The following is a 26,102-nucleotide window of genomic DNA, read 5'->3' as shown; positions in this document are numbered from 1 at the left end:
ATGCCGCTGGGTGACACTCGTGAATGGCCCAGTGCCCCTGTGAGTTTCCCCTCCCTCTGTGTCAGTTTGCCGCGCAGCGCGCACCGCACCATCCCCCCTCCTCACGTTCTAATGTAATGCAGGGCTGTCTTACGATTCCCCTTCCTCCCCCTCCTGCCGCTCTGCAACGATGTCCCACCTCCTCCTTGTTATGGCAAGCAGCCACATAGCGATGTCCCACCTCCTCTGGTACAGTGATCCAATGATAGGAATCACTGTGCCGTGTGTCATAGGAGGCGGGACATCGCTCCCGCGGCTGCACGGGACATCATCATCACAGCGGGACATCAGCATCATGAGGTGAGTGAAGTATTTCATTGAATACACCGCTAGTTTACTGTTTTTCTTTGAAATAAATATTCAAAAACATTATTGGTATCTATTTTTATTTTTGAAATTTACCGGTAGCTGCTGCATTTCCCACCCTAGGCTTATACTCGAGTCAATAACTTTTCCAGTTTTTGGTGGTAAAATTAGGTGCCTCGGCTTATATTCGGGTCGGCCTATACTCGAGTATATACGGTACCTACAGAGAAGCCTAAGGTAATATTCATTTTAGGGCCTTCAAAATTGCATTTTTTTCTTGCACAAGCTTGCTAAAATTGTTATAAATCATACAGTTTCTGCAGAGATGTATCACTACCGTATATTTTATTTTTCACAATATGTTTACTGTTCATTATTCCCCCCCCTAATTTTTGCAACAGGTACATGAAAATTTTATCTATTGTAAGCTGAATGACGAAACAATGCAAATGCCTCAAACGTCAGAAATAGGCGTAGTATAACTTTTGTGCACAAAAAATCGGTACGGTATGCTAAGAATGTGCGATCCGTCCCCCTCCCTCCGGGTTTAAATAAATAATAATAGTCAAAAAAATTTGAAAATAGAATGATTAGCTGATATTATACGCCACAGTATTAGCCTAGGCTACAATGTTGTCCATCCTCGTCTGGGAAGAACGAAGAACCCATGCTTTTAATAAATAAAATATTGTGCATAGTATCTTAATTTGTAAGAACTCTGCAATATTTACATACTTCCTGGGAACCTTACTACTTTCTTCTAATAGGCGGAACTTCCAGTCTTCCGCCAGGAGCGCAGAAGTAGCGTCAGCGCTGGGTTATGACGTTTGGAATCCTCTATTACCGGTCGGCGACACTTGCAAGTGTCGCGTGAAGTGAGCGTCAGCGAGGCGGCGACTTCTCAGCAGACGGCGCTGGCGGAGGAGGATGAACAGCCGCTTGCAGGAGATCAGGGAGCGGCAGAAACTACGCCGGCAGCTTCTGGCTCAGCAGGTAACTGCCGCCCGGTGACCGAGAGATCGTCCTTGGGAGGAAAGGCCGCCCTTGCGAGCCCCGTGGCTCAGACTTAAAAGGAGGGCGGGGAAACGCCTCTCCGGGGGTCTATTAGTGCAGAATTGTGATGCAAAGCAGGGGTCTCCAACCTTGGCCACTTTAAGCAAAGCTGGCTGGGGAATTCTGGGAGTTGAAGTCCTCCAGGCCAAGGTTGGAGACCCTTGACGTAAAGACCTACTGCAGCTGCGTAGATATAGTAACCCTAATAATATTATATAATGCTAATAGTTAGTAGAATATTGTCCCTGTAAATCATCCTCTGTTCCATTTTCTTTTCTTCTCCTTATTTTAGCTGGGAGCTGAAAATGCGGATAGTATCGGGGCAGTACTCAACAGCAAGGATGAGCAAAGGGAAATTGCTGAAACCAGAGAAACATGCAGGTTTGCATTAAGTGTTTTTTTTTAAATCATGCAAACATCACAGGGAGAATGGAAGTTTCTGCTAAGAAACTTTAGTTAATTTTGCTTGTTATTATTTTAACACAAGTTGAGTTTTTAATTTCCAACCAAATATTTGAACACAGATTCTGTCCTAGAATTTGAGTATTTATCCCTCAACACTGTCAAACCATTCGCTAAGTCAGTATTACTATTAGTCTTCTCATCGTTCCTATCACCCATCTCCTCCCAGTTATGATTGCAAGACTGTAACTTTGTTGCTTGTATCCTTATGATTTATATTGATATTGTTTCCTGATTGCTTATTTGTACCCTATGACTATCATTAAGTGTTGTACATTATGTTTTGTGACAAATGTATCTTTTATGTACAGTGAGAGCATATGGACCAAAGACAAATTTCTTGGGTGTCCAATCACACTTGGTCAATAAAGAATTCTGTTCTGTTCTATTCTATTTACTTTATTTGATATATTTGTGCCTCTAGTAATGCATAGTGATATGAATCTTATTAATTTTATATAGCAATAGCACCTAGACTTAAATACCACTTCACAGTGCTTTACAGCTCTCTCTAAGCGGTTTACACAGTCAGCATATTGCCCCCAGCAATCTGAGTCCCCAGTAAAATGTAGACATTTATGTATATCTAGCTAAATATTTAGTAAATCTGTGATAAGGCTTTATGTAGGGATACCATTGTATCATCAGACATGCAATGAAAAGTTACTCAGAAGAGAATTACAATAGTTAATATCATAAATATATAACAACACAGAAGAAAAGATTATATGTTGAAAATTCATTCATATGTGTGTAGTATATGTGTGTGTGTGTGTGTGTGTGTATAATATGTACATAATATGAATATGATATAAAGAGTTTAAAATGTCATTTTGTTTTCAGAGTTATGATTTCAATTCCTGAAATCAATTATCTTGAAATCTTAGTGAAATAAGGGAGAATCTTTTTCAGGACTATGAGTTCTTTGAAGGGACTGCCTTACTTCAATCCTTTTTTATTTGCTAAAAGGCTACTGAATCCCATAATTCTTTTTATAGCAATAGCATTAAGGCTTATATAAGGCCCTATAGTGCTTTACAGCACTATTGCCCACAACAATCTGTGTCTTCGTTTTACCGACCTCAGAAGGATGTAAAGATCTTTGAGTCCTTTCAAGACTAAACTCCAATCTGTTGGCAGTTTGCCTACAATACTTTTATAAAAAATATAGTCCTAGAGGCAGTACAACAAGGATCAGCACATCTTAAATTAACTTTTCATAGCATCTTATGAAATTTGTTTTAAACTAACATACAATATTCATATTTCTAGGGCTGCTTATGATACATCTGCTCCAAATTCTAAACGTAGATATCCTGATGAGGGAGAAGCTGATGAAGAAGAAATAGAAGAATATAAAGTAAGAAAGTGACTTTAAAAAAGAAAAAAGACAAATCTGTTTCAAAAATAGAAACATGATTTGAATCTTTCTTATAAGAATCATCTTACATGCCCAAAATCTTAAATACTTACATTAAAAGATCTTATTGTAAATATTTAAAAGTATTTTAGCAAAGCTTTATAAACATTTTTGTTGGTTTTCTCTTTAGAAAGGACATTATTTTTGAATCTTATAAATAGGTATGATGTATTCTTCATAAGGAACAAATAAAATTTATTGATTTATAGGAATATACATATGTACATGCATACATACATACATAGAAAAAATTAGCACCCCATTCACAATAGAGATTCTAGGTCAGGGTCCTGCAACCTTGGCAACTTAGACTTGTGGACTTCAACACCCAGTTTTGCTGGCTGAGGAATTCTGGGAGTTGAAGTCCACAAGTCTTAAAGTTGCCAAGGTTGCAGGCCCCTGTTCTAGGTGATTTAAATACAGGAAATCCTTGATTTGCAACAGCTCATGTAGTGAGCTGCTGCAAAATTACAATAGCACTGAAAAAAGTGACTTATAGCCGTTTTTCACATTTATGGCTATTACAGTATTCCCATGGTCACATGATTGAAATTCAAATGCTTGGCAACTGATTAATGGTCATGTGATCACTTTTTGCAATCTCCTTATAAGAAAAATCAATGTGGAAGCCAGAGTCACGTAACAACTGTGTTGTTAACTTCAGTGATTCACTTAACAATTCTGGCAAGACAGGTCATAAAATGGGGCAAAATTCATTTAACAGATGGCTCCATTGTGGTTGTAAGTCAAAGACTACCTGTAATAGAACTATGAAGAAAAAAAAAAAACACCAACCAGCTATGGCACCAAATCACAAGATGATGTGATCATCTAAAATACATGAAGAGTTAGAAAGATCCACTTGCCTTCTGATACGCTCTCCATGAGATCCAGTGTAGTATTGTGGTTGAGATATTGGATTGTCACTAGGGAAGCTCACTCTCAGCTCCAGAAGTTAAACAGAGGACTTTAGGCTTCTTATCCTCACTCAGTTCTGCGAAATTGTATGGATAAATAGGATGGAGCGCAACGCATGCTGCCTTGAGCTCCTGAAGAAAGGGCAGGGGATGAATCTAAATAAATAAGTAAATCCTTCTTAAGTAGCAATAGTTAGGTGCATTATTAACCAACTTTGAAAAGAGAAAGTATATGATATTAAAACATTTGGTTTTTTAAAATCATTTTAAATTTTATTTTTCTTGGTTAAAGAGTGTTTTTTGGGAAAATGTAATTGGTTCATTGACTGGTTTCCCAGACTTACACTGGGACTACTCATGATCTGCTGTTTCAGGGAGGCAGTATTCATAGACAGCCGTCTTCTTTCTTCATTAAGAAGCGGAATGCTAATGAGAAGAGAAACATCCTGTTTCTACACACACATAAAATGTGCTTTATTCCAAAGGATGAAGTGGAGCTTCAACAAGATGAAGAGAATCTACCATACGAAGAAGAAATTTACAAAGATTCCAGTACATTTCTTAAGGTAAATAGCGGTTATGATTTTTAAAGGTATTACATTTTTATATTTACTTTTTAAATTTGTATTGTATTGCATATTATATCTTATTTTTACATTCAGAGGTCTTTAGTTTTTATATGACCAAAAAGGGTTGAAAATAAATTTACAAAATATTTCAACTTTATTGTTCTACTTTCCACTTGAATATTATTATTGAGATCTCTGGTTACACAAATTTAGGATTTGAATATGCTTTTAAGTTCAATAAAACTGATTACAGATGCATCTATTTCAATGTAGCTAACTTAAACAATATTTCAGAGTTGCCCTCAATACAGAAGCATCTCTGTACCAAATGATGGTTTGATGGAAATCAGAGAAAACATTTCACTCAAAAATAGCTGTTCCTCATTTTGGGCATTTATGTGCTAAAGAAAAATACATTATCTTGAGTATATAATTAATGCAGTCTGTTGATAAAGGAGAAATGGAATATATTGTCCAGAGTCATTATTAAAATAAATTATTATATGAGCAATCTGGAATAATAGTTAAGAGTCTAGGAGACATGGATAACCATATGCAGGTGATAATATCAAATCAGTGTATAAGTGATATGCTTTATTTTGCTAATGTTTATTCTTAGGTGATTTTCTTCTCTTAGGGGACACAGAGCTTAAATCCTCATAATGATTACTGTCAGCATTTTGTGGACACTGGACACAGACCTCAAAATTTCATCAGAGATGTGGGTATGTCAGAAGAATTTATAATAGAAGATTTCTGTGTACAGGGTATAAGAAGTTTTATTTATTCTTAGAAAAGTACAGGCTTTCAATTTTCTATTCATAGATGTATTTGAACTATCAGTCAAATGAAAAGTAACAGTGGAATTGGGAATTATGCTTAGACAAATGTGAGTAATAATTGGATTTTAATAGCTGTGATTATTGCATGTTCAAGTTTCCTAGTTTTAGAAGAAAGGTCTGTTCCTGTAATATAGTGGCTATTTGATGCTTAATTTTTTTTAAAATAACAATTTTCTTAAGTTTTCTCATATTTAATATGGAGTTATCAATATAAAATTTAAAATTCAAGTTAGGAGCAGAAAATAATTATATTTCAATACAATAGACCTTAATTTACAACCAGTCACTTAGTGGCCGATTTGAAATTACAATGTGTCTGGACTGCCCAGAAACCCAAAAGTATCAGATTAAATTGGAAATGGATACAACAAATTACAGAGGAACAAACAATATAAACAGGAACTTTTTCTGCTGGGAATAACCAAGAGGAAATATAGAAAAAATATTAAATATATATTAATACACTTGTTGACTACAGCCAGAATAATGTTTGCCCAATGTTGGAAACAGTAATATTCCTCCAGATGAATTAGTGATTCAGAAAATTCTAGATTGCGCAGAAATGGATAAATTAACATTAAGATGAAAGGACAAAGTGTCTGAATACTATGAAATTTGGGATAATTGGTATAAATGGTTGCATAAAAGAAATAAAGTTAATTTAGCCAAAAAGCAATAGAGAAATATATAGAACTATAAATGAATGTATATAAATATAGAAGCGATATAAGATTTGTGTGTGTGTGTGTGTGTACGATGACACAACAATGTTAATGTGATGATTGAAAGTTGTTATAGATGGAAAAAACAAAAATCTATTAAAAGTGAAGTTACAATGTGTCCTGAAAAAGCTATGTATGATCCAAATTCAAAGTTCTGATATATACCCCCATGGACACATGACCATATTTTGGAGGCTTGGTTACTGGCCTACATTTATGGCCATTTACAACATATCATGTGATCACATTTTATTGGCAAAAATTGCTCCATAGTGAACAATGGGTTTTAGGTGTTATTATAATCAAAATTCTTAATAAAAATTATATATAAATATAAAAGACAGTAAACAGTCACAGTTAAGGATTTTAAATCTACAAGTTGGAGGTATTAACAGTTGTTTGAGTTGTATGCAGCCAAAATAATACCAGTCATGCCATAAATAGTTTCAAATAAGTAAGAGCTCTTATTACTCTTTGAAAATCCAGAGACATTGACATTAATTTGTATTGAGACAAGTTAAACTCCAAAAACTAATACAAAGAATTTTATTTTATGTTACGTTGTCTATGCATTGCATTTCATAGTAATTTAAGCACATTATGCAAAATAATAAATGGGTTTAGAAGATGTGCACTGAAATGGCTAACACTCTGGATAAATATTCTTATTAAATGTTTGGCTAATTTGCGCTGAGCTTAAATCATAATGAAAAGAAACAATAGAGCTGTGGTCTAAATCAAATATGTTAGGGTGCCTATTTTGTGATACATGTATTTGAAAGTTGTTTCTGTAGTATAACATATATGTGTTTTTCTCTCAGGTTTAGCAGATAGATTTGAAGAATATCCAAAACTCCGGGAACTCATTAGGCTGAAGGATGAGCTAATATCTAAATCTAACACCCCTCCAATGTAAATATTTTGAATAAACTGGATTCTTTTGTCTAGACAGGCTTATCTTTAGTTGACTCCGAATTAAGATTTTTCTATGAACACCTGTTGACAAAGGGAATATTTCAAGTTGTATATATAAACTTCAAAATTATTAATCTATTTTATTTGGTGTGCTTTCTTAATGAATTTTTGCTCTTGACCATTTTCTCAGATTTTCTTTTTTTCTTCTGCTGTTTGCAAATATCTCCAGTTCATAAGCCTTAGTTTGAAATGTGTAAATAATACAAATTTACTACATCAATGGATTAAAATAAGAATAATTTTCTTGGCGTAAGGGCTCCTTGTTAATAAATCAGGAATAGATAACTTGCGGCACTCCCTCATTCTTTGGAATCAATACTAATAAGATAGGGAGATGTAGTTCAGCAATATCAATTACCCCGCAGATTACCACCATAGTCTAAACAACTTTCTTGATGTAAAGAGACTTTACAAACCATTGGACTGTCTCCCATATTAAACAGCAAGGTTGCATTTCCATAGCTAGAATTCGTCTTGTGCAGCCCTCATGCTTGGTTCTCATTTGTTTTGAAAGTTCCGAACTGCTTCAGAAAATATTTTAAAGATGATGGGGTAGAAGTGAAGCAGGAAGAATCTGTTAAACTAATGGATGCTGTTTCAACAGTGATAGATTGCTAAATTATTGGATACAGCCCATTTTAATTAATTTTGGAAAATGGGTTTTTAAATTTAATTTTGTGCTTATTTCAGAAGTTGCTTATCCCACATTAATTTTTATTTAATTAGAATAGTAATTTTATAGCAGTATTCGTATATTTTAATAAGGTAATGGTAGCCAGATTAGCTTTCAGAATTTAATTTCTGAGTATTAACCTAAACAGTTATCAGATTTTATTTACAAATTATTTATTCTACAAATGTGAATTGCTTTCTCAAAGCAAGAAAATTGTTTTTCTGCACAACTATGTGTGTTGCATGTGTAAATAGCACATCTAAATCTAAGACAATTGCATAACTTGTTTTAAATATCAGAGTTGGAAAATGGACACTGAAGTTGTCAACCTAGAAAACTAATCAAATAATATTAATGTATTTCTCATTTGTATGATAGGTATTTACAAGCTGAACTGGAAGCTTTTGACCTTCGTGAACTCAAGTCTAAGTTTGATGTGATCCTTTTAGAACCACCGTTGGAAGAATACTATAGAGAGACTGGCATTACTGCTAATGAGAAATGCTGGACATGGGATGATGTGAGTTTGCTATAGAAAACAAATAAAAGAAAAATTAAGACTGTCTTGTTTTGTTACTATTTTACATGAATTGACTTTTGAAATGCCTTTTATCTAACTGCTTTTCAGATTTTCTGTGAATGCTCTTTCATCACCCTTTTAAAATATGAAAGATAAGCAATACCTTCATTTTTAAAACCATTTATCATTAGTAATTCTTTCTTAACATTTAGCTAATTTTAAAATTGCAGCTGCAGTAGGCTGCTGTCTACCATCATCTATATTGGTAGATTTAGAAACAATTTATACAATATGCAGTTACGAAGCAACAAAGTAAGAACTGTTGCATAAAAATAATATGAGCCATAAGAATCCTTCATTTAGTTTTCTTAGAACAAAATATGTAAAGAAATAAACTTTGAATATTTGGTGGTAATTATAAGACTTTTTTTAAAAAAATCAAGGTTTGCTAAATAACATGTGCCAGATAAATAGCTCTCTAAGTTGTTACGGAGAACAATTAAGATAATAGAAAAAAAAGCAACTAAAATTTTGCATTTGAAGTATTGGTTGAATTTCATAATAAAAACAGCATTGTAGCCTTTGATCATGATTTTTTAATATTAAATCTCTGAATTTAATATGTTAAAATCATTTATCTTTAATAATTACAAAAGTAATACAGAAATAAGTTATAAAGTTATTGCTGTGTTTTCCCGAAAATAAGACATGTCCTGAAAATAAGTCCATATCAGATTTTCGGGGTGGGCAAAAATATACGCCCTCCCCTGAAAATAAGCCCTAGTGAAAGGGGTGGGTTTAGCCAGAACAGGGGACAGCCCTTCCTCAGTCACCGCAGGGCTTCTCGGCCCCTTAATCAGATCAGCTGAGCCGCTCCATTCACAAAACAGCTGATTCCCGGGTGCCGCTCAGGCCTCTGCCTACAGCAAATGCAGGTCGCTTTTGCGGCAAATTGCAGCTGCAAAAGAAGCCAGAGGCCAAGCCACACAACCCAAATGCCTCATGCCCTCCTTACCTAACAGTGATAGTCATAGCAGGCAATTTTGTCCACGGAACAGGAAAGGAAGGCATGGAAATCAATACACCTGTGACATCAGAAGAAGCCCTGCGAGGAGACGCTGCTGCTGATGTGCAGGAATTCCCACCACCACTACTTGCAGATCTTCCTTTCAAAGAGGAGTTTCACTAGGATGAAGGCGACACAAACGTCGCCTTCAGCCCCCTCTTCGTCCTGGTGAAATTCCTCTTTGAAAGGTCGATCTGCAGGCTGGGTGGGGGAGATTTCCTGCACTTCAGCAGCAGCATCTCCTCGCAAGGCTTTTTCCGATATCTCAAGTGTATGGATTTCCATGCATACAGGAGGACGCTTCTCACCTGCATATTCACATTGAAGGCTTGAAATGGGACGTTTTTGCAAACCAGTTGAAAATGTGGAGGAGGATATTCCTGCCTCTCACCCTGTTCTGAAGGCAGCACAGACTGAGAACAGGATAAGAGACAAAATCCCCCCTCCCCATTTTCAAGCGGTTTGCAAAAACGCCCCATTCCAAGCCTTCACATTATCTAGGATTGCGAGGATTGAAGGATCGGAATGGAACATTTTTGCAAACGGCTTGAAAATCAGGAGGGGGATTTTGTCTCTTATCCTATTTTTGGTCTGTGCTGACCTTCAGAAGAGGGTGAGAGGCAGAAATATCCCCCTCCCCAGTTTCCAAAGTGAAGGTGTGGGAGAAGTAACCAATGGGTATTAACCCAGCCCTTTTGCCTAGGAGACTGAGGTAATCTTTTGAGGCCACACCTACGTTCCTCCTCTGACCTCCCCAGATTAACCTCAGTCTCCGGCCTGAAAGGAGTGTTACTCTGACTCTCCCTTCACTTCGAAGACTCAGGAGTTTTTTTCCACAGGATTTCTTCTACAGCAAAGAGTTTTTACCTTAGAGTTCTTCAGCTGCGTTTCACCCCTCCTCTGCCGTGCTCAGCACTGCTGGATTACAAGCCTTGCCGCTTGCCAGTGTCTGCGCGCACCCCAAGCGACCGGACGGTCGCGTAAAAGGGGGAGGAAGCCTCCACATTGCAGGGAGCGACTGCGCGGCCTCCGAAGGGGCCGACGAAGACCGGTGAGGCCCGGGGATCCAGCGGAGATCAACACAACGCTCCCCATCTCCAGGAGGAGGCTCGGACCGCAGATCGGCAGTCGCCATCTTGCTGCCACCATCTTGAGCACGTGAGTGAGCGCATGATCGGCGTTCTACGGATGCCGATAGCACTCAAAAGGTACCAGGGAAGCCAGAAGAGGCTTCCTTTAGGACCTATCCGCAGGTGATCCGGGGAGGGCTCCAGAGTGGTACCTGCCGGCAGTCCAGGCCGCAGATCAGCGGCAGAAGAACGAAGAGAGCGGATTCAGGGACAGAAGACTGAATCCAACCATTTTAAAGCCGGCTGAGCAAGGAGGAGGTTGGTGGCACCGCAACTGTAAATAAATGGTGGAGGTGGCAAGGACCAGGGAGGCTAGGCCTAGAGCCCCAGGGGGTGTGGATCCGGATGAGGGGACCTCTGGGGAAGTCTCCCCGGCTCCCAGGGGGAGATCCCCAGCTAGGAGGGACAAAGCCAAGGCCTCCAAGAAAGCAGTCCCTAGGAAGCAGTCCCTAGGAAGGAGACCAGGGCCTCGGCCAGAAGATTCAGGGCTACCATCAGCCCTTCCCCCTCCAGGTCCCGATCTCCCCACAGGCTTCCAGCCCTGGATGAGGCCTGGGCAGCATGGTTCCCCAAGGGGCTCAGGTAGAGGGCACAGTTCCTTATCAACCCCCCTATCGCCTGTTCCTCCAGTGGAGTCAAGGGCTGATCCATTTGGGCACAGAACCTCCAGTCCAGCTAGGCAGAGGTTGGCTCCTCTATCCCCTGACTCCAGGGAATCTCTCCAGCCACCTGAGCTCCAGCCTGCCTTACCTGAGCTCACTAATAGTTTCCAGGATATGTTAGCTAGGGCCTTAGCCCAAGTGATGGCCTCTGAGTCAGCAGCCTCAGAGCTCCAGGAGCAGGGCCCCCCCAGGAGCACTCCAGGGGCCACCAGGATCGCCCCAGTACATCGGCTGCCAGAGAAGCCAGGTCTCCCTCTCCCTCTATTGCAAGTGAGGCTTCCGATTTAGAGGAGGGAGAGTTGAAGGAGGTGGGGTTCTCTGAGGATGAGGAACCCCAGGCAGAAGGCGACTCCACCGTTGCTGGTCTTTTTCCCCCTTCCTTGTTTAGCTCCTTGCTCCGCAAGGCAAGTGCCACAGCAGATCTGGACACCCCCCCCCCAACAGATCCTAAGCCTGTGTCCGAAACGACTACCACTAGCAAGGGCAAGAGGAAGAAGGGGCCCTTCCATAGACCACCCATGGCTAAGGAGGAGATTCCCACGCCAGAGATGTTTCTGGAGGTGCTCAAATCTCAGTGGGTGAAGCCAGGGTCTTTCCCCACTCCAGGGGGAAATGAGAGGAAATTTTATAACCTTAACCCGACCTTTGCTCAAGCTCTCCAGGTCCTAGCTTCAGCGTCAGCAGTGATCACAGGGGACATCGCCAGCTGCCTCAAGGCTGAAGACAAGAAGGCAGACATTGTGCTGCGCAAGACGTTCCAGGCTATAACAGGGCCATTAGGGCGGCGGCTTCGGCTTCTTTCTTTAACAGGTCCACGATGCTGTGGTTGGAACAGCTGAGGGACAGGACTCCGGCCTCGGAGGTTCGCTTGTTGCAGGACATCTCCAAGACCCTGGCAACCACACAGTTCTCGGCGGACACTACACTGGACGCAGTTAAGTATGCGTCTCAGGCAATGTCATCCTCAGTGGCTTCTAGGCGCCTGTTGTGGCTACGCCATTAGCAGGCAGAGTCCTGGATGAAGTGGCACCTAACAGGAGCAGACTACACCGGTGAGAAGCTGTTTAGAACTGCGCTGAATCCTATCCTGGTGGAGGATAAGAACAAGCGGAAAGTCTTCCCAATGACTTCCAGGCGCTCAGACTTCCGGCATGCGCCATATCCCAGGAGAACTTCGTACAGACCGCCTGACGTGGAGACCCAGAACCAGAGGTACCAGAACCCCAGGTTCCACAGGCAGGGGGATAGGCAGTTCCATAGAGACAGGTTCAGAGGCCAGCAGCAGGGCAAGCGGCCCTTTCGAGGAGGAGGCGGTCGTCCCTTCCGCAGGTTCAAGTGATCCATCCACGGATCACCCTATTGGCGGTCGCCTCTCCCTTTTCGCGGATGCTTGGGAACGAGTCACCTCGGATGAGTGGGTTCTCCAGACTGTAAGGCTCGGGCTGCAGTTGGAGTTTCGCTCACTCCCCCCTAGTAGGTTCCGCACCTTCGCCTCCTCCACAGATCCGACCAAGCGGGCCCTTAAGGCCAAGGCCATCAAGCACCTGTTAGAGATCAGGGCCATTGAAAGGGTCCCAGAGGGGGAGAAGGGCTCCAGTTTCTACTCAAACCTATTCCTAGTCCCCAAGAGTTCAGAGGGGGTGGAGAGCCATCCTGGATGTTAAACTCCTCAATTCCAGGGTGGTCTACCGCAAGTTTAAGATGGCCTCCTTAAAGTCCATCTTAGAGGACATCCGTCCGGGCGATTTCCTGGCCTCCATTGATCTCACAGAGGCATACCTGCACATCAGAATCACCCCGGAACACCACAAATTCCTTAGGATTTCCCACGAGGGCAACCACTTCCAATACAGGGCTCTCCCCTTTGGCTGGCCTCAGCCCCCAGGACATTCACCAAGGTGATGGCTGCAGCCGCAGGCCACCTGCGCTCCCTCCCAGTCCGTTTGTTCTGTTATTTGGACGACATCCTCGTCTTAGCTAGGTCCCCAGAATCTGCCAAGCAGGACTTGGGGACTACCATCGACACCCTCAGGGCCCTTGGATTCTCCATTAATTTGGAGAAGAGCCACCTGGTCCCACACACCAGGCTCCAGCACCTAGGATCCATTATAAATTCAGTGGCTGGAGAGATTTTCCTTTCCCAAGATCGAAAGGACAGCATTGTAAAACTGGTTCATGAAATTCGCAAGTTACGCTCTGTCCCTGTAGTTCTTCTTTCCAGGCTCCTGGGGAAATTCATCTCTTGCATAGGGATTGTGCCGTGGGCCCGACTACATGCCAGGGAGCTCCAGTGGTTCCTACTCCCATACCAGAGAGCCGAGACGAACGACACCAGCTTCAAGGTTCGGGTGTCACCCCAGGTGCTGCTCTTGTTCCGTTGGCGGCTGTCCCCAGCTTTGAACAGGGTATGCCTCTTCAGAGAACCAGCAAGAAGGATCCTCACCACAGACATAAGTCTCTTCAGCTGGGGTGCCCACCTGGAGACCCAGATTGCCCAGGGCCACTGGACTCCAACAGACCTGCGCAACAACATAAACTGGTTGGAGCTCAGGGCCATCCACCTGGCCCTTCGTCACTTCAAGAGCACGGTGACCGGGCATCATGTCCTCGTCCTGACGGACAACGTGGCGGCCAAGGCTCATGTGAACAGGCAGGGCGGCACCCATTCCAAGGCTCTTCGCAACGAGGCCCTGCGACTGGGGAACTGGGCAGAGAGACACCTGCAGTCCATCAGAGCGGAGCACATCTCCGGAACAGAGAACCAGCAGGCAGATTGGCTCAGCAGGGACACGATCGACAATGGGGAGTGGCAGCTTCATCCCTCGATCTTCCGACAGATCCGCAAGAGGTTCGGACATCTGACGGTGGATCTCTTCGCGACCCCAGAGAACGCCCAGCTGCCGGAATTCATATCGAGGTTCCCGGCCAGGGGAGCCATGGACATGGACGCCCTTCGATGCAGATGGCCACCAGGTCTTCTCTACGCCTTTCCCCCACTTCCCCTCATTCCCAGGGTCCTGAGGAGGGTGGTGGCAGAGGGAGCGGAGGTAATTCTGGTGGCTCCCTTCTGGCCTCGCTGCCCCTGGCTGGTAGACCTAGTGGATCTGTCCTCAGCCCCTCACTGGAGGATCCCAGCGGGGGAGGTGACTCTGCACCAGGGGTCCCTGGAGCATCCGGATCCGGAGTGGCTTCATCTGACCGTCTGGCGATTGAGTGGGAACAGCTGAGAGAGGCTCAGTTTTCCGAGAGCGTCATCAAGACAGTGGAGGAGTCCAGGAGACAGTCCACCACGTGTATTTACAACGCCTCCTGGGTGGCCTTCATGGACTGGTGCCGAGCTAAAGGTCTCCACCCAGCTTTGGCCTCTCTCCCACAGGTTCTGGATTTCCTCCAGGAGGGACTAGAGAAGAGTCTGGCCACTAGCACCCTAAGAAGACAGGTCTCCGCCCTCTCTACGGTCCTGGGGGGGCGTGAATGCTGCTCCCTTGTCCCAACATCCGGTCCTAAGGCGCTTAAGGGGGCAGCGAATCTGAAACCCCCAGTGGTCCATCGATTCCTCACCTGGGACCTACCCACGGTCCTCCAGGCCTTAATGGAGGCACCATTTGAAACTTTGAGGGAGGTTTCCCTCCAGTTTCTGACCCTTAAGGTCGTCTTCCTGGTTGCCATCACCTCAGCCAGGAGAGTGTCTGAGATCAACGCTCTCTCAAGCAGAGCGGATCTCTGCACCTTTCTAGAGAACCGGGTCATCCTCAGACTGGACCCTGCGTTCATGCCCAAGGTCAATTCCCCATTCCACAGGGCACTAGAGATAGTTCTGCCGGATTTCTGTCCCCAACCCTCCAGGGAGAGGGAGAAATCCTGGCACAAATTGGACGTCAGAAGAGCCTTGCGCATTTACCTGAAGCGCACGGCCCCCTTTAGGCGGTCGGAAGCCCTCTTCGTATCCTATCAGCCATCCACCCGAGGGGCCAGGGTCTCCCCAGCCACCATTAGCAGGTGGATTAGAGCGGCCATATCTCAGGCCTACGGGGCACGGGGACTCAAGGTTACAGAGGGCATCACAGCGCACTCTACCAGAAGTGCGGCCACCTCAGCAGCCTGGTCCACCCAGGCACCCATAGAGGAGATATGCCGGGCCGCCGTCTGGTCTTCTCCCTCGCCTTTCATCAGGCATTACCGGCTGAACGCTTACGCCTCCGCGGAGGCTGCCTTCGGCAGGAGGGTATTGCAGGGAGTCCTTGACTCTCCGGGGGGCTCAGGCCCATCTAATCCCTCCCAGGACATCTAGCTTTGGTATGTCCCATTGGTTACTCCTCCCACACCTTCACTTCGGAAACTGGCAGTTGGACTTACCTGAACTGCATGTTTCAAAGAAAGGTGTGGGAGGAGTCACTTCCCCCCCCCCCCGGTGTAGGGCGCCCAGCGCCAAGGGGGCCTGAGTTAGTTCAAGGGTCAAGCAATAGCAGACAGGGGAGGTCAGAGGAGGAACGTAGGTGTGGCCTCAAAAGATTACCTCAGTCTCCTAGGCAAAGGGGCTGGGTTAATACCCATTGGTTACTCCTCCCACACCTTTCTTCGAAACATGCAGTTCAGGTAAGTCCAACTGCCATTTTCAAGCCGTTTGCAGAAACGTCCCATTTTGAACCTTCAGCATATTCAAGGATTGCAAGATTGAAAGCTCGGAATGGGGCTTTTTTGCAAACGGCTTGGAAATGGGGAGGGAAGATTTTATTTCCTCTTACCCTGTTCTGAAGCTCAGCACAGAACAGGATAAGAGGCAAAATCCCCCTCCCCTTTCCTGACAATTGTTCTTTCCTTGGGATCTCAGCGCAGACGCACATCCCCCAAATGCTCTATCCGAAGCCTCCTCTGCGCTTGTGCAGAGTTCCCAAGGAAAGGATGGTGTGTGTGTGTGAGAGAGAGAGAGAGATCCCTCCCCCCACCAGGCAGCCACATCCTTCCACTAACCGTCTTTCCTGCTCCGTTCTTTTTTTTTTTTTTTTGCGAGAACGTGGAAGGTATTTTCTGGTATTTTTTTTTTAACCATAGGTGCACAGTCTACTTTTCTTGTCCTGCACATGGAACGGAGAATGGAGCTGGAAAGCAAGTTAGTAAAGGGATACGGCTGCCTTGGAGGGAGAGGTTGTGTGTGTTCTGCCAGGAAGAGCCCCCCCCCCCCCCAGGAAGGCCAGAGCAGCACAGTCAGCTGTTCAGTGTCCAATAAGCAGGGCAGGCAAGGCCAGGATGCAAGGAGAACTTGGGTCATTGTGGCCACAGGCAAGCAGGTGGTGGGACGGAGAGGGTGAGGTTGGTGGGCTTGCTGCCTCCTGCACCTGGAAAATAATAAGACCTCCCCGAAAATAAAGCCAAGCCCCTATTTGGGGAAACACGGTGGTATTATTATTATATAGGCAAGTATCTTTGCCTCTATATTGGAGCTATTTATGCACTACTGATATCAAACATGAATGTCTGCATAGTTGTATTTTCTTTGCCTTTTATTTTTGATACTTTGACACATCTAAAGAAGTAGATAAAACTGGTATATTATTTAAGAAAAACCATTTATTTATTATATAATTCCTTCCTGGTGCTTTCCCACAGGTGCAGGGTGTTTACTGAACTCTGCTGTGCAAATGCTTTTGCTTAAAACATTACACATTTTCTACTTTTTGTAGATTATGAAGCTGGACATTGAAGAAATTGCTGCCCCACGATCATTTGTCTTTCTTTGGTGTGGTTCTGGTGAGGGCCTGGATCTCGGCAGGGTGGTAAGATGATGTAATTCTTTGTCATTGACATTAATAATAACTGGTTCAATGAGGCTTTCAGATAAGGCCAGCATATAAAAAATATCTAAAGTCTAGAGTCACTGACTAGAGATTCTGACTAAGAATCAACTACAGGAAGTCTTGAAAGCCAAGTTCTACATATATTTGTAGGGTCCATTTTTGTCCCTGAGGATTTTATTCCACTAATTGCTGAGTATAGTGGGTGGGTTTCATTTCCGTTTCAAGGACTGTTGAATGAGCACTTTCTGAGATCATGTGGCCAGGATAATGTCATGGAGTGCTCTTACTTTTCCATCGAAGTGGTACCTATTTATCTACTTGCTTTTCCATGCTTTCAAACCAGATTAGCAGGAGCTAGGGTGAGGACAGGTGCTCACCCTATCACATGATGTACGGGTCTCAAACCTGGGCTGTTGGCTTTCCAGCTGACAAGCCCAGCATCTTAACTGCTGAACCATCACACCGTCTTCTGTACATTGCATACAGGGCGGGGCATAACCTTTTCCTAGGGGGTCACAGCAACACTTGTAATAACAACACAAATAATTCATACACCATTCGAAAGCCCATCAAAAACTGAGTTTATTGACACGATTTAATAGTCAGTATGACCACCATTAGCCCTTCGAACAGCATTCAAACGAGGTGGATAAGAACACAACAAATCTTCAAACAGTCATTATTTTGCAATTCTAGGGCGGGGCATAACCTTTTCCTAGGGGGTCACAGCAAGATTGACAGCAGTTTACAACTTCTGCGACACCTCATTTTAAAGCCCATAAAAAACTGAATTGAATGAGCTATTAAATGTTAAATTTGCTTTAAGAATGGCTGGAAAATTCGATTCGGAAGAACAAAGGATCATTGACAGAATAAAATGCATTGCCTTTCGAGAGGCACCTCGTTTGAATGCTGTTCGAAGGGCTAATGGTGGTCATACTGACTATTAAATCGTGTCAATAAACTCAGTTTTTGATGGGCTTTCGAATGGTGTATGAATTATTTGTGTTGTTATTACAAGTGTTGCTGTGACCCCCTAGGAAAAGGTTATGCCCCGCCCTGTACATACATAAAATTGTGCCACCAGTATGTTTAATGCCATAGATAATAATGTATAAATCACCCATATGAGGTAATATGAAGCATATTTTTAAAATGTTGAAAGGATTCAAATAAATATATACTATAATAGAGACATTGCTTGAAAACCTGTTAATTGCAATCTGGTCTCTAGGAAAATTACAGAAGAAATCAGGTTTTTCTTTTAAAAAATTTGAATTAATAAATTGGACAATATCCAGAGTTAAGCCTACTTAGTTGGTTAACAATAGTGGAGCTTCATCCTCCCTGTACTTGTATTTCAGTGCTCCTGTAAAAGAGGATCACAGTTCCTACTGAATGAGATAGTTCAGGAAAGAGGCGATCTCATCTTGAACCCAGAGGTACATTAGTGATGCACTACCCCATTCAATAGGATCTGTCAACATTCTTTTTAGGAAAAATTAGTGAAAAATGAAAAGAAGAAATTTGTTTTCAGCAGCCTTGTTACCTTTGTCTAAATTTGTCTCCAATGCATTGTTCTTATTTTTTGCTGTATTGTACAAAAATTCTGTTTTGTTGAACTCTGGTAGTGTTTGCGCAAATGGGGATACAGAAGATGTGAAGATATATGTTGGATTAAAACAAATAAAAATAATCCTGGGAAGACCAAGACTTTGGATCCCAAAGCTGTTTTTCAAAGAACAAAGGTACATCTTTGAATTTCTCTTTGTCCTCTCCCTGTTATGGAATGTCAGTGGATGCTTTTTAAGTGCTCTGTAGCTATTGGTGATAATTTTAATGTTACAAAAATACTTGCAGAACAAGTGGCTTCACTTACTACTTAAAATGTGTTTACGAGTGAGTATTGAACTTCTGTCTACAGCATGAAACTCTGGAAAATTCTGGGAAGTACTTATTCGCTTATTTTATTGAAATGTAAATGAAAATATCATGGAAAAATTAGGCTTTTTTCACCTTTCAGAAGAGGTGTGGAATATCTTTTATAGTTTTCTTTTTTGCTGAACAGTTGCTGTAGTTAGGAGTTCAATGTGGTTAGCTTTCATTTTGTTCTATGTTGAGATATAAATTAAATGGAGGCAAGGGAGAATTCTTCTGATAGTGTGGGGCTGTGTTTAACTTTTTTCCAGTATTCGGTACTTCAGCAATATTTGGACCCTTACCTATTGCTCTGACAACTATACTTACTGCTTGAGCAATTGTTTTGTAAGAAGAGCAGATGTTGAGATACTTCTATATGTTTGACAGAAATTCATGAATCTTCCTCACCCTTTATCTAATCATGGACCATAAAATAAAATACAGATAGTCCTTGACATATGACCATTTTTTTAGCAAATGTTTGAAGTTACAACAGTGCTGAAAAAAGTGACTTCTTACTTGGTCTCACATGCATGTACTCTTTCCGTAGTCATATGATCAACATTTGATTGCAAACTCTCAAGCTCCTCTCAAACTCCACCCACCTATGTTCCCCATCACTGCCTTTTTGGTGATAGTTTAAGTAGCATTTGTTCAGTGCTGACGTAACTACAAACGGTTGCTGATCAAGTGGTCATTAAGTAAGAACTACCTATATTTGTGTATGTCCCTTTATTCTGCTATTTCTAAATCATTTTCAAACTATTATCACAACATTTAATATGGAATTATCAGTATTATTTAAAATTTGTATATATCTTGTGCCATAATAATTCATAAACACAAACTAGCTGGTCAGATATGTTTAGCACAACAAGGTGGATGGGAGAGTGAATTGATCTTTACTCTAATGAAATTCCAATGTTAACATTCATCTAAGTTCCTATTTGCATTTTGGGGTGGGGGGACTGCATGTGTGAAATCACAATTCCACTTGGCAGAACACATATGGTCTTGCAGCTGGTAACTTCATTTGAGCCTTGTTTATTATTGTCAGTTTTCTGAATGCTAGTGCAAATGTTTATAGAATTATTTGGACAATGTAAAGTGGATTCATGGCTGAGGCAGTAAGTATGCAAGCTCTTAATGCCTAAATGTCAGCATTTGTGGGGAGGATTAAGATGGCAAATAGGCTGTGGACCACGAGTGTGAGAAGACTGCAGTAAGTGACAGGATGGATTTGATTTAAATCAAATTGATTTAAATCATGATTTAAATCACTAGTAAAAAGGCTTGGTTTAAATCAACTCAATTTAAATCATAATTTTTAAAGAGCAGCTGTCATCTCTGCCCCACATGAGAGTCCCAATATTGCAGAATGCACACCATGCTACATAACTAAGCTCCATTTCATGCCGAATAAACTAAATTATTAATATATCTTAAATAGAAAACTATCTTAGATAGATTTTTTACTTCAAAAGCATTTTATTAAAATAAATTTAATACAAATTTTAAAAAATCTGTTTTAAATAAAAAAAGTTGATTTAAATTAAAAATATCTGACTTTTTTTTTTAATCATTGATTTTTATCCACCCTGGTAAGTGATGATCCACAACCACACTTAGAAAATCACTGCCCTAGAAATAGTTTCAGGGGGCTATTTGAGCATCTTCCTCAAGACTATTCTAAGCTGCCTCCTAAAATACCTTTTCCCTAGAGGAAAAAAGAAAAATTAGGTTCCTGAAATGCTCAGTATCATTTTTGGTAATAGTAAATTCTATATCACTAAACAAAATTTAACATTTTTAAATATATCAGGATTCTCATAGAAATTTTAAAAAAGTATTCTATAGTAATAAATAATGATTATGTATGTCTTAAAATTACTTTTTATGGGGTTTTTTTTGAGACTGTAAGTCTCAAAACATAAAGAAAAAGTAATCACTATATATTTGTGTGTTTTTTTCTTTTTCTTTTTCTTAATCAGTTACTTCCACAGTGGTTTAGTCTTTTTTTAAAATCAAGGTCTACAAATATTAGCACTGACATACAATATCAATGTTCTGCAAACTAGGTGATTCCAGATGTATTACCATGATGTTTAGGGATTATGAGAATTGGAGTTCAATCCATCTGGAAGTTGCCATGTGAGAAAAAGTTGTTTTAAGACAGTATCCTGCCTAATCCAAGTAATGTTGCTTGCCAGAGATAGTAAAAGTGAACTGTTTTCTATATGTGAAGGGACATCTTTCCTTCCCTGGTTTTTCAGAATTTGGAACTTAACATAGCTTTTGGGAGAGTTCTGGAAATTATTATTCATCTTTACTCATAATTTTGTAAAAACCATCTGGTGGCTTCAGTAAAGCAGCATTTAATAATTTGTGGGAAATTGCCCTTTTGGATCACATTCTTCTGAAACAAGATAAATCTATCCACCCTAAAGATAACTCTGTAGACTTCCCACATAAAGGCCTCTTATACAATTGCATTCCAATATCATCTTTAAAAAGAAGATATACAATATCATTGTCTGTTTCTTTTCCTTTTTCAGGGTGGGGGAGGAGGTGTTAAAACCCGTTTGTTCAAACTTCATGTTATATCCATGTTGTGATAAATAAAACACAATCATACTTGTTTTATACTCAATGTTTACTTCCATTAAATTGTGATTTATGAGTATATACAAGGAATATACAGAGTTTTGAAAATAGTTTATAAGAAAGTATTCATTATAGTTTAAAAAGCCTATTTGCAAATCAGTATATAAGCATGAAACTGTATTAAATCAAGATGGGTTTGAAGTAGCTCATAAAACATTTTGCAGATTTAGTGTTTTCTATTGCTTCTGGAGTTGTTAGAGATAATATATATTACACTTAAATTTGTATAGACACACACACACAGACACACACAAAAAATGCTGAGGGTGGGTAATGTGTTGAGTAATGTGTTCTTTGACAGAGATGTGAGTAATTTGATCAATAAAATTTATCATAGCATTTAGCTCAACTCTATTCAGGGCAATAATTTGGGTGGTAAAACAAGCCACTTTGGATCATTTTTTTTTAACTTGCCACGTGCATTTGTGATTGTGGAAAAAAATTGTAGGAATGTTGTATATACTTTCTTGAGCTTTAGAGAAAAGGCAATGTCGGGCTTGGAAGCCATTGAGAGGGGGGGGGAGGGAATAGGGCCTCAAGCCTGCCACATATTCAAACATAGTTACTGTTCTGTCCCCCCTTCTTCGCTCGTTAACAGAGGACAGTCAGACAGACTTAAAAGGAAAGAACTTTATCAGCCTCAGCTCACGCTGGCTGCGAGCCCAAAAATAAAGTCTCTGGCAAGAAGATAACAGAATGCAAAAACAAAGATCTCTTACAAAGCAATTCACTTCTCTAAGCGTCTCTTTGAATCAGGGTTACAGAAAGCAAATCACTTCTCCAAGTGTCTCTCACAAACCACGACCGATGATCAATGAACCATGAACGAACGTTGACTTCTGCAACCAGGGCGTGGCACCATCAGTTTTTTTATCTCCAGAAGACCACACTAACGAGCCCCAGCTGCATTGTTATTCCTTCATCCCGACTCAACTCACAGCAAACATCTGCTGAGTCACAACAAGTTACTATGGGAAACTGGGAGGGGGGATGGTATGGAGCTTGGGAGATGTGTAGCCATAACAACATTCCTTCTTAGAAAGTCAAGGTCGCCTTATCCCTGCATCTGGATGGATGTGGATGGGAGGAATCTTCATTCACGGCAGTGAATGATTTGACCATTTGATGGATTTGTGGGTGTTGAAACAGGGCCTTGAATTTTCAACTGGGTGGGGAAAACCTGGAAGCTTTCAGATTTGGGGTTTCCCAGATGTGCCAAAATGGCTTCTTTATAAATTGGTGTTTTGAGGAACTTCTTGCCTCGAGCTATTTCATAGAGGATGCTATTTGGAAACCTGACAGGCAAAATATGTATCTACCGTAATAAGATCAATGTAATGTAGTTTATTGTAGACTTCTTTCTTACCTTGGAGTGTGGCATTACTGATTTTACAGCAAATATTTTGTTTCAGAACATTTCTCTAGGGTGATACTTTTCAGATAGGGATTTTCATGTTCTTACTGCTGCTTAATGATTTTAATTGTTTTAATATTTTATGGAGGTGTACAAAAGCCATAGAACATCTTGGTCCATGATGATTTTTGATGAATTACATAACTGAACTTATAAAAAAGTCACGTTCTGTTTTAATTTCTTCTATCCCTCCCATCTTTTTTGATATAAAAGAAAAAATGTTTCTGTTTTCTCTTTAGGAACATTGCCTTATGGGCATTAAAGGAACTGTCCGCCGTAGTACAGATGGTGATTTTATCCATGCTAATGTTGACATTGATTTAATTATCACAGAAGAGCCAGAAATTGGTAACATAGAAAAACCTGTGGAAATATTTCACATTATTGAACATTTTTGTCTTGGAAGAAGGCGGCTTCATCTTTTTGGACGTGACAGTACCATCCGTCCAGGTTATTCTCAGTCTTGCTTTGTACTAAATCATTTCAAAACCTAAATATGAAAATTTCATAAAATTAATTTGTATGCTTTACAAAAATGTAGATTTTAGAGGAGTAGTTATGGCTTCCAGTGTAGTATAGTGGTCTAGTTGAGCATAAAGGACAACTTTACCAGGGCTGGGTTTCAATCGGTTCGCACCGGTCCCTGCGATCCAGTTGGTCGCCGAACCCGGAAGTAAGTAACTTCCGGGAACGGCGAAGCCCCCCCCCCCGCGCCCGCGCGCGCCCGCACACCCGCTCCCGCTCCTTACCCGGTTTTTTTGAATTTCGCGCTTTCCACGCATGCGCAGAACGCCTGCGCGATCCTCCAGGAGCAGCTGGAGCATCGCGCAGACGCTAATACGCGTGCGCGCGCCGCGTGCGTGTGCGAGGACGCCGCATGCGTGCACACGCGCGCCACGTGCGCAAAGACGCCGCGTGCGCGCGCGAGGACGCCGCGTGCGTGCGCGAGGACGCCGCGTGCGTGCGCGAGGACGCCGCGTGCGTGCGCAAGGACGCCGCGTGCGTGCGCAAGGACGCCGCGTGCGTGCGCGAGGACGCCGCGTGCGTGCGCGAGGACGCCGCCGGCCTCGTTCCAACCGATCCGGTTGGAACGGGGCGAGAAACCCACCCCTGAACTTTACCAAGCTCATTTTCTTAACCAAATGACTATAGACATAATGGGGATATAGGCATTCAGCAGACAGGCATATTTCTTTTTCTTTCTTTTTTTTTTTTGCTCAGAATTGTTGCTGAGTGTTCCAAACGTTCTAGAATGTTTCTTTATCCTCAACTATGTCATTTCATATTGTAGTAGTTCAGCCATTCTAATCATAGAATGGATCCTTGAAACTAGCCACCCCAGAGTTGTTTCATTCAGAACTCCAAACAAAACTAATTTCCCATTTGTATATTACAGTATTTAGATACTAAGGCCGAAATACAGGTATGAAACTGACATCTAAGTTGAAATAAACATGAAAGGCAGAAATAAATGTATGACTTTTAGGTGTAATACGTGATTTTCAATAATTTTATTCATAATTGAATTGTGTTTTTAAAAAGTCTTACTAGCAAGCTAAAGAGGGGAATGTCTCATATCATTGGAATACTGTCCTAGTGGATTAATTTTAAGCACCTGTGGTTTTTAAAAAGGCCATTCAGCTACATCATGTAGAGTTTTATTGGTAATTCTACTTGCTCTTATTTTATGGGAATAGTTGCTTCTGCTCCTACTTTGACAATACAAATTATGCTAAATTTAAGTAGGAAAGGATTAAGGGGTACAATTTTGTATGTGGCTCACTCTGCCCTTTTGTTCCCTCCCCTCCCCTTAGGCTGGTTAACTGTTGGACCCACACTCACAAATAGTAACTTCAATGCCGAAACATATACATCATATTTCACAGCTCCCAACTCCCACCTGACTGGTTGTACAGAAGAGATTGAGAGACTCAGACCAAAATCACCACCACCAAAAGATCGAGGAGGTGGTGCACCAAGAGGTGGAGGAAGAGGCGGGACTTCAGCTGGTCGAGGAGAAAGAGGCAGAGAGAGAAACCGAACTAATTTCAGGGGGGAAAGAGGTGGATTCAGAGGGGGACGGGGAGGTACTCATCGGGGTGGCTTTCCCCCTCGCTGAGCAATGAGAATCTTCATCTTTTTTCCTGCCTTTATCCCACTGAATTTTTGTTTAAAAAAATACTGTCATAGTTCTCCAGTTACCTTTATTAGCAGCTCACTCTAGAACTACTCACAAAAATATTTTTGTACCTATTATGAACCAGTCTTGTATAATAATCCAGATCTTACAATAAAGCACATTTACAGTGGAACTCTCTGACCTTGGTTGTTTTGTTGCAGTTGTTTCATTACCTCACTGGTATCTTCATGAGTGTATTTACTATCAAGCACATTTACTATCAAAATTGACTTAGCACATGATAGCTTTAGTTTTAATTTTAAGTTGTTTCATAGTTCAAAAACATAGTCATGCTTTTTTTATTTTCCAATATTTTTTAAACCCTTTTAATTAGATATTAATCATTCTAGGACAAATTTCCAGGACAAATATTGCTATTTCTGTTTCTTTTCCGGTGACTGAATTATATTTCAACTTAGATTCCAATAACTGAAAATTAGTGCTCCTATTAAGGGAAATCCCAAATATATATTAGTCTCATAGTAATTTTCGAAAACCACAAAAAATGCAAAAACACACGCATGTATGTATAAAACAACATTAAGTAAATCAGATCAATTTCAGTAACATTAACAATATAGTTTTTTTTTTAAAAAAAAACGGCTTTAAGTAAAGCACTTTTGTTTTGAAAAGTATATTATACTGTAATTCTATATAGCTTGTCCAAGAAACTTATGGTAGAAAACCAGAAACCTAGATGTGAGATAGATTAAAAAATTAAAATTATTTAAGCCGGAATTTTAGTCATGATTGATTGAAAGCCAATCCTAATAG

At 41.3% G+C, this 26,102-nt stretch overlaps 1 protein-coding gene across 1 annotated transcript; it reads left to right on the top strand.

Annotated features, from left to right (window-relative positions):
- Positions 1–1,201: 1,201 nt before the first annotated feature.
- On the top strand, positions 1,202–25,461 carry METTL14 (methyltransferase 14, N6-adenosine-methyltransferase non-catalytic subunit). Its single transcript, XM_087724451.1, has 11 exons — positions 1,202–1,338; positions 1,691–1,779; positions 3,133–3,220; positions 4,683–4,763; positions 5,404–5,491; positions 7,152–7,242; positions 8,357–8,498; positions 17,038–17,130; positions 18,783–18,899; positions 23,389–23,599; positions 24,964–25,461. The coding sequence occupies exons 1-11, from the start codon at positions 1,273–1,275 to the stop codon at positions 25,266–25,268; spliced, it is 1,371 nt and encodes a 456-aa protein (XP_087580577.1). The 5' UTR covers positions 1,202–1,272; the 3' UTR covers positions 25,269–25,461.
- Positions 25,462–26,102: the final 641 nt, after the last annotated feature.

The sequence above is a fragment of the Thamnophis sirtalis genome, unplaced genomic scaffold, assembly GCF_051295495.1.
Source record: "Thamnophis sirtalis isolate CommonGarterSnake01/CBP01778 unplaced genomic scaffold, rThaSir2_p1.2 scaffold_10, whole genome shotgun sequence".
Taxonomy (NCBI): Eukaryota; Metazoa; Chordata; class Lepidosauria; order Squamata; family Natricidae; genus Thamnophis; species Thamnophis sirtalis.
Note: the sequence above shows the minus strand (reverse complement) of the source record. Positions and strands in the feature narration are given on the sequence as shown.